The sequence below is a fragment of the Triticum dicoccoides genome, chromosome 4A, assembly GCF_002162155.2.
Source record: "Triticum dicoccoides isolate Atlit2015 ecotype Zavitan chromosome 4A, WEW_v2.0, whole genome shotgun sequence".
Classification (NCBI taxonomy): Eukaryota; Viridiplantae; Streptophyta; class Magnoliopsida; order Poales; family Poaceae; genus Triticum; species Triticum dicoccoides.
In genome coordinates, this window is record NC_041386.1 from 598,655,361 (window position 1) to 598,675,316 (window position 19,956).

The 19,956-nt window shown below is 47.0% G+C and overlaps 1 protein-coding gene across 1 annotated transcript; it reads left to right on the forward strand.

The window, feature by feature from the left end:
* Positions 1–13,183: 13,183 nt before the first annotated feature.
* LOC119289310 lies at positions 13,184–19,747 on the forward strand. Its single transcript, XM_037568672.1, has 10 exons — positions 13,184–13,312; positions 13,414–13,497; positions 13,870–13,936; positions 14,497–14,576; positions 15,079–15,142; positions 15,350–15,408; positions 15,998–16,099; positions 18,417–18,521; positions 18,918–19,010; positions 19,191–19,747. Exons 4-10 carry the CDS (start codon positions 14,523–14,525, stop codon positions 19,257–19,259), a joined length of 546 nt encoding a protein of 181 aa, XP_037424569.1. The 5' UTR covers positions 13,184–13,312; positions 13,414–13,497; positions 13,870–13,936; positions 14,497–14,522; the 3' UTR covers positions 19,260–19,747.
* The last annotated feature ends 209 nt before the right edge of the window (positions 19,748–19,956 follow it).

The window sequence follows — 19,956 nt, forward strand, 5'->3', positions numbered from 1 at the left end:
GGGGGGCATGAGTTATTATTGTTGACATTACCCTTGAGGTAAAAGGTTGTGGGGCGAAACTATAAGCCCCTATCTTTCTCTGTGTCCGATTAAAACTCCGTAACCACAAGTGTTGCGCGAGTGTTAGCAATTATGAAGGACTAGATGATAGTTGAGTATGTGGACTTGCTTTTTAGCTCTGACATAGGCTCTTTCTGATGTTATAATAAATTGTAATTGCTTCAATGACCGAGGTTATAGTTTGTTGGTTCTCAATAAGGTTTCTGATTCATACTTTGCATTGTGAATAGATCATCACTTGAACATAAGTAATCATATGACAATATCTATGTATGTTGCTGTTATGAGAATAATCATGATGCCCTCATGTTTGTATTTTATTTTTATCGACGCCTCTGCCTCTAAACATGAGGACATATTATTATTATCGGCTTTCGCTTGAGGACAAGTGAGGTCTAAGCTTGGGGGAGTTGATACGTCCATTTTGCATCATGCTTTTATATCAACATTATGGGCTGTTATTTCACATTATGTCACAATGCTTATGGCTATTCTATCTTATTTTACAAGGTTTACATAAGGAGGGAGAATGCCGGCAGTTGGAATTCTGGGCTGGAAAAGGAGCAAATATTAGAGACCTATTCTGCACAACTCCAAAAGTCCTGAAACTCCACGGGATACCTTATAATAAATAATGAAAAATCCTCGCCAAAGATGAAGACCAGGGGGCCCACACCCTTTCCACGAGGGTGGGGGGCGCCCCCCCTAGGGCGCGCCCCCTACCTCGTGGGCCCCCTGGTGGCTCTCCGATGACCATCTTCTGCTATATGAAGTCTTTCGTCGAGAAAAAAATAAGAAGCAACCTTTCGGGACGAAACTCCGCCACCACGAGGCGGAACCTTGGCGGATCCAATCTAGGGCTCCGGCAGAGCTGTTCTACCGGGGAAACTTCCCACCCGGAGGGGGAAATCATCGCCATCGTCATCACCAACGCTCCCCTCAATGGGAGAGGGCAATCTCCATCAACATCTTCATCAGCACCATCTCATCTCAAAACCCTAGTTCATCTCTTGTATCCAATTCTTGTCTCCAAGTCCGGGATTGGTGCTAGTAGGTTGCTAGTAGTGTCAATTACTCCTTGTAGTTGATGCTAGTTGGTTTAATTGGTGGAAGATCATATGTTCAGATCCTTTATGCATATTATTACCCCTCTGATTATGAACATGAATATGCTTTGTGAGTAGTTACGTTTGTTCCTGAGGACAAGGGATAAGTCTTGCTATTAGTAGTCATGTGAATTTGGTATTCGTTCGATATTTTGTCTAGCAGTTATGTATGTTAGCTATTAGTAGTCATGTGAATAAGGGATATTTTGTCTATTAGTAGCTATTTTGTCTTGCGAGTGTTAGCAGTTATGTATGTTGTCTAGTCTCTAGTGGTGTTATGTGAACATCGACTACATAACACTTCACCATTATTTAGGCCTAGAGAAAGGCATTGGGAAGTAATAAGCAAGGTTGGAAAAAGCGCTAGGCGATAGGCGGGCGATGACTCTCTGCCTAGCGCCTAGCTTGCTTAGGCGTAGCCTAGGCGGGCCAAGGCGTTTTGTATGGTAGCAGGCTAGGAGGACAATTTTTTGGCTAGGCATAGCCTGAGGCATTTTCTACTACAGTAGGTTAGGACAATTGAATGATAATAAGAAACTTCCTCCATCCCATGATATAAGATCTGAATATTTCACTCCATCCCATGACATTAGATCTTATATTCAGATCTTATATCATGGGATGGAGGGAGTACATTACAACTAAAAATGATCTACTCAAGGGAAGTAGCAGTAACATAGGAACATCAAATATTCAAATATAGTTGAGGCAAACATCACGCAAGACCCAATATGGCATATAGCATTATAAATTATGAGCTCAAGTTCACAAGTACTTTATTCCTAGAATCTTATTTGAAAGATTTCTCTCAAGTCACAACAGGGATAGTTCCACACAGACGCACAACTTGAGTTAATTTAGGATCAATAGGACGTGTCCACTGTCAATGGGACCTATCTTGTGTGGCTCAGCCCTTCCAATACAAGTTACTTAAGCATCTCCAACACGAGAAATATTCACGCCTTCTCTGAGCTCTAGCTCATGGGAAGTCTTCTCCCTCCTCTTCTTAGATGCCTCCTCAAGAGATTTCTTGCACCTATCTTTAGCTTCCTGCGAGCTTTTCTTGTATTTAGCCACAAAATTACCAACGTGAGCCACATGCTGCTTGTGACGATAAACACCTCCAATGATCACATGATTACAAAACAAACACTTCACTTTGTCCTTGTTGTAAACATCGGCTAGACTCCCATACTCCCATCCCACGTCATCCGACTTTCTCTTACGGGCATTCTCTTCCAGCAACACTGTTGTTGTATTTGTCTCCAACATCCTACAAATGCTCAAATACACAGCAGCAATAGTTCAGTAATTCACATTGATAATGATAAAATGATATGGACCAGGTCTATCAAAGTGGAGACCACAACTAGGCATAAATCTAGATAATAATCAAAGCAAAAAATGCAATATAGTATGTCTGTACGGGTGTGCGCGTGTCCACATCCGAAAAACATACAGTATAAGATAAATCATTACCCACTTAATTAGGTATATGATTTTTACAGAGGAAGACAGAAACAAAGCAATATAAGTTATAATATCATAAATTCATAGTATATGCGGATCAAACATGAAATAAGTAGGAAGCTGCCTATCACCATGATCTTGCGTGTGCGTATGAATTTTTTTGAAATTACTACGTTCCCAACATATACTTGTGGGTTATCAGCAGCCACTCCGACGGTAGCTCCAGAGACGAGGAGGAACTGGCGATCTGTATCACGCTCGCGTGTCGATACGGGCCGCAACTCTGGGTCAGGTGCGACGCCACCTGCCACCCGTTACCTCAGCGCCGACGCCGACCCTTCCCGTCCCGCCCGTGGACCTCCGAGATCTGCCCGATCTGCTACTCCCGCCCGACGAGTATCCTCCACCTCTGACCACTATTCCGCGCGGGGAGCGCTGGGTTCTAGTGCCCGCGCTGCAGACGCCGCGGATGCGGACTCCGGAGTCGGAGGCATGTGCCGCCCGCTGCGAGCGGCAGAGGGCAAGGTAGATGGTGGGCGGGTCTGACGGGTTTGCGCAGTCCGCTTGCCGCAGCCGGATGCCCAACGAGGAGGACCGTCTCTTCGAGTGGGCGTGCCGCTGGTCACTGACTGAGGCGGAGACGAAGGCCCGACGGCTCCGGAGGCTCAACACCAAGCAGCTCCGGCTTGGCATTGAGCACTATGAGCGTTAGGCTGTGGAAGCAGCACGAGAGGCGGCGAGGGTGGCCAAGCTCAAGCGCAAGCAAGACTGCGCCGTCCGACACTTGCAAGGCTACATCGTCATCTCCGATTCCTCCTCCTTCGACGGGTTCGACATGGACCCACTTCTTGCCCCGGACTCCTATAGTTGCGCCGGCGATCTGAAGGGCAAAGGGCCGGCGAGAAAGTGATGAAGATCTGTATTAATTTTAACTTTTTAGATGTAGTTTGAACTTGTCCGCCGTATTATGTGTATTATGTGAACTTTGGCTATTTTTTGATGATCCGACAGTGATCTTTTGATGAACGGAATGTGCATTTGTATGTCCGCTCATAATCTACGTAGTTTCTATCAACGGTGTATAGTTCAGTATGAATATGAAGGACGGAATATGAGATATGCGGGTGTGAAGGCGCGAATATAAGAAGTGTCTAATCAATGTTCGCAGGCGTGTCCAAACGCATCCGCGGATGTATAGAGGATGGATTTGTCAAGTTCAGCTATAGATGCTCTATTGTTCGTGATAGCTAGATCCATTGTTTATGTAATGGCCGTGCTAGCTCCGCTGTCATAGCACACCACGGCCAAGCTGAAGCATCCGAAGCTAGCTAGCTAGCTCACGCGTGGCACACACACAGCACATCACACACTCTAGTACTGCATGCAATATTTTTTTTTTTGAGAATTTCAGTCAACTGATCTGTAGCTGGTCCTTACTTTCAATGATATTGCAATACCGTGGCAGCGCAAGATCGTTTAGCCGACTATTCATAATGGAAGTAACATAGATAGTAACATCAGGTAGTAACATCATACATATCTGAATAAAATAAATAATATGACAGGTAATAAAAAAAAGGCATGTGGTAACATAGCTAGTTACTACTAGTATAAGTAACATCACATATATCAAGATAAGATGAGTCTATAGCCTAATATATGAAGTGTTGCATGTTACCACTTATATGTTACTCCCCACTATAAAAATAGTAATATTAAATAGTAACATGTTACTACCTATTGTGGCTAGTCAGAGCATGGCCCAATGCTCCAGCATGGACCGTTGCTCCGCGGGTCCATGTCGGAGGAGCAGCCACCGTGGAGAAGAAAAACTAAAAAGATGGGTGCTTGCAGAGCCGAATGAGCTCTTGTAGAAGAACCTGCTTCTTTGCTCGAAAAGTGCTTAGAGCAACACTAACACGGTGACCCAAACGGGAGGCCGGCCTATTTATGTCGACGTGGCCAAAAATGACTAATTAAAAATAATTATATATAAATGGCCGGTCAAAGCCCACTTAAAAGACTAGAAAATTAAAAAAAATCTAATAAACGCCCGCACGCTGCCCTACATGACCGCCTTGCCCTTGCCCTTGCCGTCATCCTCCTCGCCGCCGGTGAGGTCAATGAAGACAGGGGAGGCCCGGCCTAATCGAACGCAGCGTGATAGGCCGCCAGGGCAGTCTCCTCCGGCGTCTGCTACATCGGCGGCGTAGCAGCGAGGCGGGCGCGCTCCTCCTCCCCCTTCTCAAGCCGCAGAGCCTCCTCGTTGCGACACAACATCTTCTCATATCGCATCTGCAACTCGCCGGCGGCCTCCTCCTCAACGAGCGAATGTGCCTTCCAACGTTCAAGGTGGGCCGCCTCTTCTTCCGGCGTGGAGGCGAAGTAGCAGGGAGGCACGCTCACCCACTCGCGGAGCTTGCCGGTCCACGAATAGGACTCCACCAACCAAGTGGGGGCGGCGGTGAGCGTTTGCACGTGGGTGTTGGCTCGCGCGCCGACTCCGTCTCTGATGCGACACCGTTTTTGGAGAAGAGGGTGTTCAAGGGGAGGTCTGATCTTCACGGCGTAGGATCGATAAACGGATGGGGGTAACTAGCTGCAAGTAGCCGGAAAATGGAAAATAAGAGATTATGACCCAACGAGGAGGAGGCTCACCGAAGCTTGCAATCCGAACATTCGCAGATCCACAACCCGCAATACTACCCCACACAACCACGCTCAAGTCGTGGAGCACGGGATAGGTGCAATCCGCAAGGGAAACCATGAACTCTAACCCACACAACACGATCTAGTCGTGGAGCACGAATTAGGAGCAATTTCTCAAGGTATCACGAGAATAAGGGTATGAGGAGTCTATGTCTTTGGTCTTTGATAGAAATGGCAAAAGTCCCCAACAAAGGGAAGAGCTAGCCTATTTATAATCGGGACAACCCCCCTGGATAGGTGTGAAAGAGAACTAGCTTCTGGAACCAGCTTAGGTGTGAAAGTGAACCAGCTTTGTTTGACTAAATGGCTTCAAGACTTATGAGGTAGCTTCTGGAAAACTCTCGTTGGAGGTGGTTGGCAGTTCCCGACCAAACATTGTTCATTGGGGTCGAACAATGTTTCCTTCAGCAGAAAACTCGAGTTCTGAAAATCTTTCGCAAGTTGGGATATCCAAACTCGTGCAAAACATTGTTTCGTCAGAATCGGAACAATGTTTCTTTAGTAGACAACTCATTCTTCATTAATTCCTAACTTTGTTTCCTCGCCATAAAATATTGTTTCGCACGGACTGAAATGTGTTTGGCCTTCTTCGATATCACACCTGAGTTCAACCAACAACAAAGGAGGTGAAGGCATAACCATGTTTTCAAGGTCAAATGATAGACTTAAGTTAGCGTTCACATGATCATCTATTTGCATTGCGCGACTTCTTGTGATTGAACCGTTGATGGTTGGTGGTGTGGTGCCCATGGTTGGGATGTCCTCATCAGTCTCGGCCTTGGACTCGACAAGGGACGGCGCCGGCGACGGTGGCGACTCGAACAGGGGCGCCTGGACGGAGTCCCCCACCGCGGACAAAGCTAGGGCTTGCTCCAGCCATCCCAATGGGCATCCCCTCGATCCGACTCGCCTCCAGCGCATGCTGTAGGGCCTCCTCGAGGGCGGCTTGGTACTCCGCCTCCGCCTCCTCTTTCTCTGGCTGTACCCGCAAGGGCGGCAGTGGAAAGTCATGGTTGATGTGGACGCCGAGGCGGCGCTCCTCCTCGTGCTTTAGCGCAAGCCAACGTTCCCAGTTAGGGGAGTCTGGCGCATACTCACACATGGCGCGCTGCTTTGCCGTGAGGAGCTCTCGCCGCCGGCGAACCTCCTCAGCATGCGCCCGTGCGGACCGCGGCGCCGCCAGGGTGGGGATGCACTACGAGTCCAGATGCCATCCGTGCGGCAGGTTGACATCTAGATACGCACGGGCTGGCGGTATTGCCAGTGCCACCGCGCCTGGTGGACTGGGATGTACAACCGCTCCCGCTCCCGCAGTGGCGTGCCGTGTCTAGACGGTGGCGACGTGGCAGGCTGCCCGCGGGAAGAGCTCGCTCGCGCACTGAACTTCTTCCCTCCCTTCCTATTGAAGAATCCCATGACTAGCTGGATGCTTGCTGGCTAGGGTATGCTACCGACTGGCTAGGGTTTCCTGGTCAGCGACGAGGGAGCAAAGACGGCTAGATGTGGGCGGGGGTTGTGGATGATGCCGGCCCTGCCGCACGCGTCCATTAAAAAAGGACGAGCACGCGACCCTTCTACACACTGCCAGGCAGGCCTGGTGTCGGTGCCAGTTGGGAGGCCGACATGCGGGGCCGCGGCGAAACCGAGGGGAAGCGCGTCACATCCGCGCCGACGCATTTCAGGCACAATTTTGAATCGGAAATGGACCAGCGTGGACGCAAAGGGGACGTTTTTTAGGAATTGGTTGGCGCGCTGGGCCAGCGTTTTTATCAGCGGCGATCCAAACGAATGTGGGCGGACAAAATGGGTCGTCCGGTTGAAGTTGCTCTTACAAAATTAGAAAAGAAGAAAATAATAAGAAAGAGAAATAAGTCGGCGCAGGAGCGCGCAGTGAAAAAGATGAGAAAAGTGCATGAGGAGAGAGAGAGGATATGAAGTTGATTATGTCGTGTGTGGGCCTAATGGGGCAGCTATGCATTGCGTCATTTGCTAGGCTAGACTAATAGAACGCCGGTGCATTGCTATGAGCCTGAAACGTGAGGCACTAGGAAGGTGATGCTTCCTTTGTAAAGCAAAGCAGCGTTGGTACGTTGGAAGACCGGACAAGCTGAGTGGTGGGGCCACAGGTCACCATGCAATGCAAGCGCAAGAGAGACTGAGAGAGATGCCTGTCTGCAATGCAAAAGGTTAAAGTGAGCAAAGACCCTCTCCCCAAGGCAACGACTGCACATTTTGGCAATATGGATGCATCTACGCCGGGTGGTGATGGGATGGAAAAACCAAAAGCTGCCCCGGACTTGGAACCCCAAAGAGAAAGCACCGTTCTGTGTACACTGCCTGTGGCGCTGACAGCTGTGTACGTCCTTGAAAGGTCATCAAACTTGGTGTCGGTGATCACTTTAGTCCCTGTAGTTCAAAATACCCAAACCACCACTGTCCGTTCTACGGTTTGGTTTGCTCTACGTATTCACTGACTTTTCTTTTTGCGGGTGACGTATTGGTGCTGGTCAAATGGATAGAGTGGCGTTGACTATTCGCCGTGCGCGCCCGCCAACTGTTTGTTCCTTTGCGTAGCTGGTGCGCATGTTCGCCTTGTATCGTCTAGGCAACCGCGACCAAGAGTTCAAGTACCTCCACGTTTACAAGCGCATTGACAAGTGCGAGAAGTGGGCGAAAGTCCGGTGCACTCTCGACAAGGCCAAGGAAACCTACAAGCCCAACGCGCCGACGCCGGGCGCGTCAGAGGGGCGGCCGGACGACAACAAAGGGGCCAAGAAGGCGAAACACGTCGACGTGGCTACCGCGCGGGTGCAGGAGTCTATCGAGCATTGCCTCGCCGACGCACAGGTCTGGGCCGTCCTACGTGAAGAGAAGACCGAGGTGTGGTGGTCGGCGTTGATGACGAGCAGCGCCGTCAAGCTCGACCTACTCCGGACCAACGTCGCCGTGAAGAAGAGGAACGCCGACCTGGCTTTCCTGCTGGACGGGGCGGACATGCTCCAGAGCAACGACGAGGCGGTCAAGGCGTGGTACTTGGAGGAGCGTGGTCTCATCCTGAACCAGCTGCCATCGACGGCGCCGCCAACTCCCACGCCCACGCCGCCACCAAGCCCGAGCGATGATGCCTCCACGACTCCCCGCAGTACAGAAGCCACGCCGACACCGCCCAACACAGAAGCCACACCGACGCCGTCCAGCACAGAAGAAGCTCCGACCCCGCCAAGCCCGCGCACGTCAACTCTGCCGACGCCGGAGGCCGACCTTGCCATCAGATGCGCTGCACGCGTGCCCTTTCTTTTTGAATGCCGAACTTTTCATTCGATCGTCGAACTGTGACCACATGATCGCCGGATTTGTGGCGTCTATTTTGTGAACGAGAATAAACTACGTTTGAATTTGCCGCGGGTTGGGGGGCGCCTGAGGGCGGCGCCTGGGCGTGACTGGGAGCTAGGTCGCTCCAGGGGCCGTTCTAGCGTCGGTTCACCCCAGACCGCTCTTTTTCGCCACCCTGGAAGGTTGAACGGCTGAAGATGCTCTTACCCCCGATATACTGATTTGCATGCAACCAGGAGTAACTATTCCACCTTGTCCCATGACGCCCATGCCTTGCATGCAGAGATGAGGCGCTGTACTCATGTGGTGGAGGGAACAAGAAAGGGACGTGGCTTACCTGCCTCCCTTCTGTGCTCCCATCCGTACTCCCTCTTCATTTAATCTTCATCTGACGGTTACAACATATTTCCTGCCCCACGATCCTTTTCCAACCAAAACAAAAGCAAACAAACTCCTGTATTTTCTTCCGTGGTACCCCACGCCACCTACATGTCATCCTCCACGATCCTATTCCACGGATTGGACAGACATACAAGAATAAGGCAGAGAGGAGACGAGAGGAACCCTAGTTATGGCGGGAGCTGGCTTTGGTCGCTGTTTCATGTTTCCCTCGGTGTCGTGCCGGCTAAAGGTAAGGGGAAGGGGATGAGAAGAAGATACATACTTGGATAAAGAATACAGAGTTTTGTTTGCGTTTTTTAGATGGAAAGGTGCGCACAGAAGGGGGCAAATAATGCAGCCGCTGGATTAGAGTTAAACGGTGCGAGAGCACAGATGGGAGCACGAGAGCACATATGAGAGCACGGAACGGGAGCAGGCAAGCCCCGTCCACAAGGAAAAGGAAGGAAGGACCCATCAACTAAGGCTGCGTATTCCAGGGCGTTGTAATCTATTGCATGCGCCAATCCATCTTTCTTCATATGGTGCATGCAACCACAGAGTCCAAGAAGTTAGAACAGACTCTCTCCTTGGTATCCGGGCTTGCACTTTCTACTGTCTCGGATGCTTTCCCAAACTTTTACTTTAGGCCACTTTTGGTTTAGGCCTCTTTTGGTTCAGCCTCTTTAGCCCCGAGAGATTATTCCGATGCTGCTCTCAACCCGCCCGAACTTTTTTAGATCTTCCTCTTTTCCGATGGTGGCCTGAAAAGAGAGCAGAAATGCAAAGTTCACCTCCCAATCTCCCATGCATGTTGGACCCCAAGTACTGCTTTTGTGTTCGAAGATCCACCCCAACTACTGCTTGGGCTCCCACATATCTATAGCATAAATATGGCAGAAAGAGGGCATCCACATTCTACTCAAACTTCAGTCGGTCGTCCGCTCCCATATATATATCGGAGCTGAGAGAGTGGGGGTCCAAGCTGAGGGCGTTTCCTGCTCCTGCCATATATATGCATGGCGGAGCACCATGGCGCCGCCGTCTCCGTCGACCCCATGCCGGACTTGATAGCTGAAAAGAATGGGCTGGAGAGACGCATCCTGCAGTTTCCCCGCCGCCTCAGCCGCGACGGCCATGCCTCGACCATCGAAGCTCTGGGAGGGTTTCTTACCAGGTTCAGCGGCCAAGGAGAAATCCCTTGGCTCCGCATCTACGACTCCTACCCGGCCTGGCAACAGCAAAGTAAGTACTCTACTAGCTAGCTCTCTTCCCGCTCCGATTAATGCTACCTTGATCGACAGCGATCTAGGCCCGGGAATGCCTGCTTACTCAATGATAATACATGCTTGATGCTTCCTAACTGAAAATTGGGATGCAGATGTCATTATCAGTATTTCACTCCCTAGCACTAACCGCAACATCAGCAGGTGAGCAGCATGCAACTAGCAAGCACGTACGCCGCAGTAAGCACAAACTAACAGCCAGCACACACGCACTCGGCAGCAAGCACACCCAGAATCAGCTCGCAGCAAGCCAGCAAGAGCGGGAGGACCAGAGACACCACCGGAAGAGAGCAGAGATTGGGAAGGGGCCGGGGGATACCGGCCTTGTTGGTGACGGCCAACAGGCGGTGGCCGCGGACACTCCAAGCGGCGGCGAGGCGAATCCAGATGCCCGCGACGGAATGCAGGCAGACCTAAATCCTCGATCCAACCTGCTGCACAACAAACTGCGAGAGAGAGAGAGAGTGCTGGCTGTTTAGGGTTACGACCCTTTTTTTGCGGGAATAGGGTTACGGCTTTGCGAGTGGTGGAGTGGGCTTCTCGTGTCTCCGGCGTGTCTTTTTTTTTGAGGGGATGTCTCTGGCGTGTCGGCGCCGTCCCGGCGGCGTATCGGCATTTTTTTTCCTTTGTTTTAAATAAAAAATTCACAATACCCCAGGGATACGCATATCGCTGCCGTATCATGCGTATCGCCGTATCGGTGACGTGCAGGACGGGGCATATATATGGGTGCTTCGTAGCGCGCATATATATGCATGGTTTCACTTTCACGTTCACCCTTGGATCTGAAATGCATGCACACAGGATGGTTTGGACTTTGGGCTAATCATCCTTCTCACTCGAGATAAGTATATTTTTCGTCCTCAAACTTTTCTGAGAATTTAGAAATCATCCCTTGACTCTAATCCGGATAGTTTTCGTCCCTCAACTATCAAAATCGAATAGTTTTCATCCCTCGTGCTGCTTCGGGCGGTTTTCGTCTGACGTGAACAGTAGATCAATGAATAGTAATTCGAAAAATAGCAAAACAAATCAAAAAATATGAAAATTTGTGGGATCAAAGTTCCTCGGAGGCGTAAGGTGCGTGCAAATTTTCATATTGTTTGGACATTCCAGATGCTCATGACAAAGAAAACTTTAAATATGTACGTCGGTGGACAGTAAAATTGAAAAAAAATGCAAAAAATTCAAAAAAATATGAATTTTTTTGGCATCAAAGATGCTTAGGTGTGCAAGGTGCGTGCAAATTTTTGTGCTCAAATGACATAAGAGGAGCTCTAGTCAAAAAAACAAAATAGTGCACTTTTTCAAGTTTCTTTCCGAGCCAAAATCTTTTTTTTGCCACGAGCTCCCACAATGTCCAAACACTATGAAAACTTTTAGGCACCTTGAGCACCCCGAGCATCTTAGATGTCGACAATTTTCATATTCTTTTTGATTTTTTTTCTATTTTTTTGGTTTTACTATTCACCAACGTACATATTTATGGTTTTTCCTTTGTCATGAGCTCCTGAAATGTCCAAACAGTATGAAAAATTGCATGCACCTTGTGCCCCCGAGGAACTTTGATCCCACAAAATTTCAGATTTTTTTTTGATTTGTTTGCTATTTTTTTAATTTACTGTTCACTTCGGACGAAAACTGCCTGAATCGGCACGAGGGACGAAAACTATCCGATTTTGATAGTTAAGGGACGAAAACTATCCGGATTAGAGTTGAGGGTCGATTTCTAAACTCTCGGAAGAGTTGGAGGACGAAAAGTATACTTGTCCCTTCTCACTTCCGCCTCACGTATGTCTTGACAGGTGGCCTACTGAACCGGGAGTGGAGCAGAGCTGCTCTGCTGCAGAAAGCCATGGTGTTCTTCACGCTAATCACCGTTCAGGGTGACAATGGCGGCGCCATTAGCAGGAAAGCATTGGGAGGTGGTGCCAAATGGAAGAGCACGGGGGCATCCAAGATATGGAGCGAATTTGTTCTTGACAAACTCTACTTCAAAAGGGATGGCGAAACAACGCGTGGGTCCAGAGAGCAAGGATTCACTGCTTTCGAGTTTCACCTCCCGATGAACCACTCGGTACATACATACATACATACATACATACATACATACATACATACATACGCAACTGCTTGCCCACACTTAACTGCTTCGAACTGCATGCATGCATATCATCATGGACGTACACCCTCATCCTGGTTGCTAGCTAGCTTTTTCGTTGGTGTAGAATATTGCATGCAAACTAGCTAGCTAGCTTTTTTTGTTGATAGATCTTGCAATCAAGGTATCAAGGTAGCTAGTGCTACCTTAGCTTTTTTTGTTGACTGATCAGCTTGGCTTGCCCGGCCACAACGAGTGCATGCATACACATGTACTGCCTGGCTTGCTGTACATGCCTCTTTTTGCTATACTATCGCATGCTCAACAGTGCACTTCCTTGACTCATTTCCCAACACCACCGGTAGCACCTGCGCATTAACTTTGGTCTCCATATGCCCTCAAAAGAACATTTTTGGTCTCCATATTAGGATCCGCATAAACATATAACCAAACCAACGATTTGAACCTTCCTACTTTGATTTTTTTCCCAGAGAGTGATTTTTTCATGAGGAAAGTGACAAAATTTGAATGTCGGTGTTTTTAGACACATTTTAAACTTTTTTTTAGGGATAGACACATTTGAATGTCGGTGGTGCTCTCGAACCTCCCTCATGGGCTGTTTCCTAACGAGCCCAGCCCAGCCCCAGCCCAGCCTTTAGAGACACCAATCATGCCCAGCCAGTAAACAAACTCCCTTCCTCACGAGCCCTCCCTCCCTCCTAGCTCGTCGACCCCTAGGGCCACCGGCGGCGGCGGCCAGGCCACCCAACCCAACCCAACCCAGAGATAGCTCCGCCCGCATCGCCCACCCCGAACTCTAGTTGCGTAGCAAGGGAGCAAACGGCGGGCTTGGAGGCGCCGAGGATCCGGTGGGGGCGATGCATTTTGTGTGCAGTAAATCGGCGATTCAGCCATCTACATATGAAAGTATATATGTGCTGATGTTTCATGTTTGATTTTTAATTTCTAGCCCCGCCCCCGAGTCGCTATCTGCGTGCTGCATCCTACGGACTATCACCATACTGTTCGGGATTTGAAGGATTATACTCACAAGGTAAAGCATTCTCTGTTCATTCATATGGATTGTAGACCTCAAGGAATTTACCTCACCATCCATTTTCTGTCGGCTGATTTAATTGAACCTAAACCAAACTGCATTGATGCATTCCAATGAAAATCCCATTTATTTTTTTGCCAAATCTGTAAGTGGTGTTCACCTGTACGTGCTACCTTCTATATTCATTGTGCGAGCCAATTAACCAAATCTATTCCGCTACCACATAGTAGAAAAAAAAGTGAGATCGATTGATTCCACAGTAATGCTAGAAATGATATCAACAGCATCAGTATGATCTTAATTTATTTTTAAACACTGTTGAACTAGATTTCTTGCATACTCAGTGCTGAATCTACTCTCTTCTTTCAGGGATGCTTTCCAGGGAGATATCAGGCAAACCTGCAGGTGGTGCAACATGTGCGACCAATCAATCAAGGTATTTATATAGCATAGTACCATACTTGATGGTCATCCTTCAACAATTTAACTCAAATAGGCAATAGGCGCCAACTGTATGTTATTGGAATAATAATGATCTTTGATCTAGGTACATATATAGAAAGCCCTCATTTTATATACGTCCATGCCTAATTCTTGCAAAGTATGAAAAATATGTACATCGATCTGTTCTTTGATTTTTTTTACTTGGAATTTCGTGTACTGGTACATTTAATTTCTGCAGACAAATTTAAAACCCCAGGGGTTGATTTTAGCCACATTGTATGTAATATTTGATAAAGTTAATAACGTAAAAAGCATACGCCTTGAGCTCTAGATGTGTAGTACAGACATCTACTATCTGAATACATGGTTGAACATAAATCGATCACTGCAGAATGATGAACTAAGGGGTTTATCAGTGATAAAGATAGCCACCTATATTGTGGAATTTAATCTGGGCTATGTAAAATAGCTCCAATTCTCTGTGCGGTGGCCTATTAAGTCATATGGTCTTACAATGGCAAAAAATTACATGCTTTACTACCTTTCTTGCAGGCCCCTGTGTTGCTGGTACCGGATTCATGAATAGTCCACAGGTTGATTACACCAGTAATCTACTAGCTTCTAACAGTGGGGTAACTGTACTTTCTGACCATTACTAGTTATTCCTGCCTGGGGTTCAATTTCATGTGTAACCTGCATGTTTGCTACATATATATGTAGCTACGCACACCTCTAAACTGTACTCCCTCCGTAGAGAAATATAAGGATCACTAAATTAGTGATCTAAGTGCTCTTATATTTCTACGAAGAGGGAGTACATATTATCTCTTGTAAAGGTAGAAGCAGTTTTAGTAAGTAAATTTTGGTGACACATATTTGTCATGAATTTTCTTAATGGTAATGGGGGGTAAGAGAGGTCGGAATGCACTTACCAATCATGCTAAGAACCAAGGCTTTTACTCTTTACTAGTCATGTGTACATGGGTCCAGAAATGGTAATTAGGACGGGAAGAGAGTATTAGCAGCAGTAGCATTAGTACATGCCATCTTAGATAGTACTATGATTTTAATTTATTTTGAAAAACACTGAACTAGATTGCTTACTCAATGTTGAGCTCACCCTTTTCGATTCAGAGAGACATTCTGGGAGCAAATCAAGTGGACCAGATGGCAGTGCAACATGAGGGACAATATTTAGGTGGGTATCCATAAGAGGGTGTTATTTTTTCTCTGAATGCCCTTTTTGACCAGTCATAAGATAGCTATATTGTTTATCTCTGCCTCCTATATTGTGGAATTTAATCTGGGCTATATGTAATAGCTCCAGTTCTCTGCGATGTGGCATATTCAATTGCATGGTCTTTCTTATACTGGGAAAAAGTTTACATGCTTACCTTGTTTGCAGACACCCATGCTGGATTTATGAATGGTCTACATGTTGATTACACCATTAATAACACTGAGGTAACTGGTCAATTCATACCAATACAAGTTACTCCTGCCTATAGTTCAGTTTCATGTGTAACATGTTTGTTTGCCTAGATACGTATGTACCTATGTACACCTCTAAGTAACATAGTTCAGCTTCATGCCTTACTTTATTACCTTGTTTGGCAAGAGGGTGGTATCAAGAGCTCTGCAAATGCTTAATTGGGAAATCATGTTCAAAAGTAAGGCATGAAGTCCTTCGATGTTCTGGGTGTACTCTGGTAAACAATATACAATTCAAACGAGAATGGAGTATTAGGTTATTAACACGCAGGACTAGCCTATGCATTATGAGATATCATGCATTCTGTTTATACCATGTTATAAGATTACTGAAAATATTGTGAGGTGATATATCTCAACCCCATGCACAATCAATACTCCTTCACAAGTCTTACTTGATGACAAAACCAGCAATACATGCCATTTTCCTGTAGAGGCGACTGATACTGTGTAGTATGTAATTGTATACCATGTTTGACCCTTCAATGTTTTTACTGTATGATAGTGACCATATGTATTAAAAAATTATGGAGTAATCGTGGCCATTGTCATTTATTCGCAGAGTTCTGGATACAATCCTCCTGCCGGAATACAGATGGATATACCGTCCAACACGTATCCTATGAATGACGACATGTCTTATATGCCATCGGAAATTAACATGGTATGCACACTTCATCTGTAATTTCCCTTGCAATCATAGTGGAGGTGATATCTGCTTTTTAAATAATTCTCAACTTGGTGCTGTCCTTCAATACATAGCTAGACATCAATATACATATAAGCTTACTCCACTCTTAACTATCATTAACTTGCTAGACATAATGTTCCAAACTTGATTCATGGATCGAGGCTGAAAGTGCTACTAGTTTGTAATATCAATTCTCAACTTGGTGCAGTCCTTCACTATCTAGCTAAGCATCAATGATTCAATTTACATACAAGCAGTTCCAGACCTATTATTTCTTTAGTCTTAAGTCCTAACTATATATAGTTAACTTGCTAGACATAATTGCCTGATCTTAATTCACTGATAGAGTCTTAAAGTGTTTGTTATGGCGCTGCTAGAAGGAGGGCGCGAGAGGGCCGGCCGGGGGCCTTTTGCCCACGGCCGGGCAAGATGGAAGGGATTTCTTTCTTAATTCTTGCTTGATTAGATTGATACATCTCCTCTCGTTATATAGAGAGGTTTACTTGACTCCCAAGCAAGGCTTACTTGACCCCTAAGCAAGCGACCCTTATCTCTAATTAACCCTAAGACTAACGGGCTATACCGCCAGCCCAGGCCATTAGGCCCATTACATACTCTAACACTAAACCCCACCTGGACATGCAGCTTGTCCTTGAGCTGCAGCCTGACCAACTTATAAGCATGACTCGATGCAACACAAACCTAACACCTAAAAACAAGCCTTTTACATCTCGGCTTGTTTTATTACTCTCAACCTGAAATGGACTGGGACGATTTATTTTGGACCCCTTAACAAAAAGTGGACACCATCCGCACGTCGAACGTGCACGTGTACAGCCACCTGGATTCCATGGACACCATTTGGACAAAAAGAGTGCATTTGTATGGCCACCTGGAAGTGGTCGGAAAAGCGACCAGCAGAGGCGCCCTCACGATGGCAGGCGAAATACAGTGGTGCTACGTGGTGCGCTCCTGTCAGTGACACCCTGCCTTCTCCCCGCCGGACGGCTGTTGGTCTGCACCGCACAGAGAAGAGTGGAGGGCATGCGATGGAGAATGACGAGGAGGGGTGAAAATAATATGCCCAAGATCCCCGACGCAGCGGATGAGATCGAGGTCCTTTGTGCAGCGAAGCGCAACTGGGAGGAGCGGCAGCTGCAGACCACACATCTCCCGCACACGCCGATGCGTTAGGAGGCCGCGCGCAGCAGCTTGCAGCCTCACCGCCGCCGACATGTGGCTGTTAGTGATCCTAGCCGGAAGCGGTGACGACGACGGCGGGAACTTGATCTACTGGATGGGGACGCCCTGGGGAAGCGGTGATGGCGATGGCGGGAACTTGATCTGGTGGATCGGGACTCCCGCCGGCGCGGTCGATGCAGGGCCGGAGCTGACCGGCGGTGGCTGCTGCAGCTGCAGCGGCTGCTGCGCCGCGCCGGGCAGCGGCTTCTGCGGCAGAGCGCAGGGCACGGCAGAGGCCGCCAGGAGCGGGGGCGGCAACTGCAGTCAGGGCGGGGCGGTGGTGGCAGTGGATGGCAGCTGCAGCGGCTGCGGCAACGGCAGCCACATCAGTGTGGTGGCGGCGATGGGCGGCGCAGCCGGGTGCGGCCTGTAGGACCCGGCCAAGAACAGGGGGATCTCCTGGACCGCCTGGTTAGGTCCCGCAGCGCCCCGGACACCTCCTCCGGGGTGAGGACGGCGGGGGTGGGCGCGACGGAGGATCCCAGCGCGGGCAAGAGCGGGGCGACAGTCGTGGTGGTCGCCGAAGGCGACGAGGTGATCGGCAGCGGAAGAGACGGGTTGGGCAGTGGTGAAGACATGATCAAACCGAAGCTAGCTGGTACTAAATTATTATGGCGCTGCTAGAAGGAGGGCGCGAGAGGGTCGTATGGGGCCTTTTGCCCACGGCCGGGCAAGATGAAAGGGATTTCCATCTTAATTCTTGCTTGATGAGGTTGATAGATCTCCTCTTTTTATATAGAGAGATTTACTTGACTCTTAAGTTAGGCTTACTTGACCCTAAGCAAGCGACCATTATCTCTAATTAACCCTAAGACTAACAGGCTATACCGCCAGCCCATGCCATTAGGCCCATTACGTACTCTAACAGTGTTACTGTTAGATATCTGTATGAATTAATTAAATTATGTGGACCATTTCTAGTATCTTGATATTGTTACTATCCTAGCAAAATAAGATTTTTTTTTTGTAGGATCATGGCCAAAATTGTCCGATGATTACCGTGTTTCAGTTGCCATGTATACTGAATTGAACTGACCTTTTGTTGCAGTTTGGTGGACAATATTCTCATGCAAATGCCATGCCAATCCAGAGAGACTACTGCGATACTTCGTTTTGGAATAGTAACATGCATGCTCCAATCCAGGATGCCATGGTACACTCCCTTACTGTTGTGAACATCGCTTTTTAGACCGACATGTAAGTTAGACCGGGTTCAAATAAGACATAGATGATCCTTCCGTGTTCTGATCTCATTGGGTATCGTGTCTATACCATTATAAGATTACGGTAAGTATTGATAAGTCGTGGTACCATTATAAGATTACTATAACTACTGATAAGGGATACATCTCGACTCCATTCGTAATTAATTGCAATACTACAAAATTGGATCTGGCAGCCGATATAGTGTAACTTCTCACATGTTGTTTTTGTTAAGCAGAACAGTTAGTAGTTAGTTAGCATACATTATCTGGCAAGTTAATTTTTTTGCTTGTTGATAATCTGCTTACAGCTACATTTCGCAACATAACAACTTGAATTTGAACAGACTAGTTACAGTCAGCCATCCATTCATTCTGCTGCATCTCTGGAAGAACCTTTTCATCAGCTCCTATTATCAGAATACAACTCAATGCCCGAGGTACTACAATCAATATGCATTCTCAGTCTTGCTGCATCACCGCATATTTGTTTCTCTGTCAGCAACATAGACAACATTCAAGTATACAGTCTTGCGAAACAAGAACGAAAGTTTGTAGGACTGTTTTAATTGCCACATATATTGGAATTGAACTGAGTATGCATTTCCTCTTGTTTGCAGCCTGGTGGACAAAATTCTCATGCTGATGGGATGTCAACCCAGAACTACCACTACTACAATCCTTATTGAGAGTTTCGAGATTGTGATGTGCTATATGAGTATGTGGATTATCATGTTTTTCTTGAATAATCGTGTCCTAGGAACACGTGCTGCTTGCTTGTGGAACAACCTCTAAATTCATGTACTCCCTCCATTCATTCCAAAATGTAGTGTATATTTTGTTTCCTAAAATTTCAAACCTTTCTATGTTTGACCAAATTTAAGGAAAAATATACCAACATCCATAGTATAAAATTAGTATCATCAGATTCATCAGGAAATGTACTTCTATATTTTATTTATTTAGTATTTTAGATGTTCATATTTTATCCTATAAACTTGGTCAAACATAGATATCTTTGACTTTTGAAAAACTTAATATGCACTACATTGTGCAATGGAGGGACTACATAATGATGTTATTCTACATGGTTGCTCGTAGATAGACATATTTGCGAGCAAGCAAGTACAAAACACATGTGGACGAACAATATAAACCTTTGTACGATTGCCGGTCCTGTTTCGTTGTGTTATTTGAGTGATGATATATAATGTAGAAATGCAAGGCCTTATTAGGGCATCTCCAATGCAAAACGCTTATATAGGCGCTTAGAGAAATAAAAAAATCAAGGCGCTGTTTGTTTCAACACTAAGGCTTAGTTTGGCAGTATAGTTTTGGAAAAACCAAAGTATTCTAAAACCACAGTATTCTGATGGGTGGGCAACA

Bases quoted from the DNA above. Each gene is read 5' to 3' on its own strand.
- LOC119289310 (XM_037568672.1), top strand. From the start codon at position 14,523: ATGAATAGTCCACAGGTTGATTACACCAGTAATCTACTAGCTTCTAAC. The intron at 15,143-15,349 runs GTGGGTATCCAT...CCTTGTTTGCAG, and splicing joins ACATGAGGGACAATATTTAG to ACACCCATGCTGGATTTATG. The intron at 18,522-18,917 runs GTACACTCCCTT...GAATTTGAACAG, and splicing joins CTCCAATCCAGGATGCCATG to ACTAGTTACAGTCAGCCATC.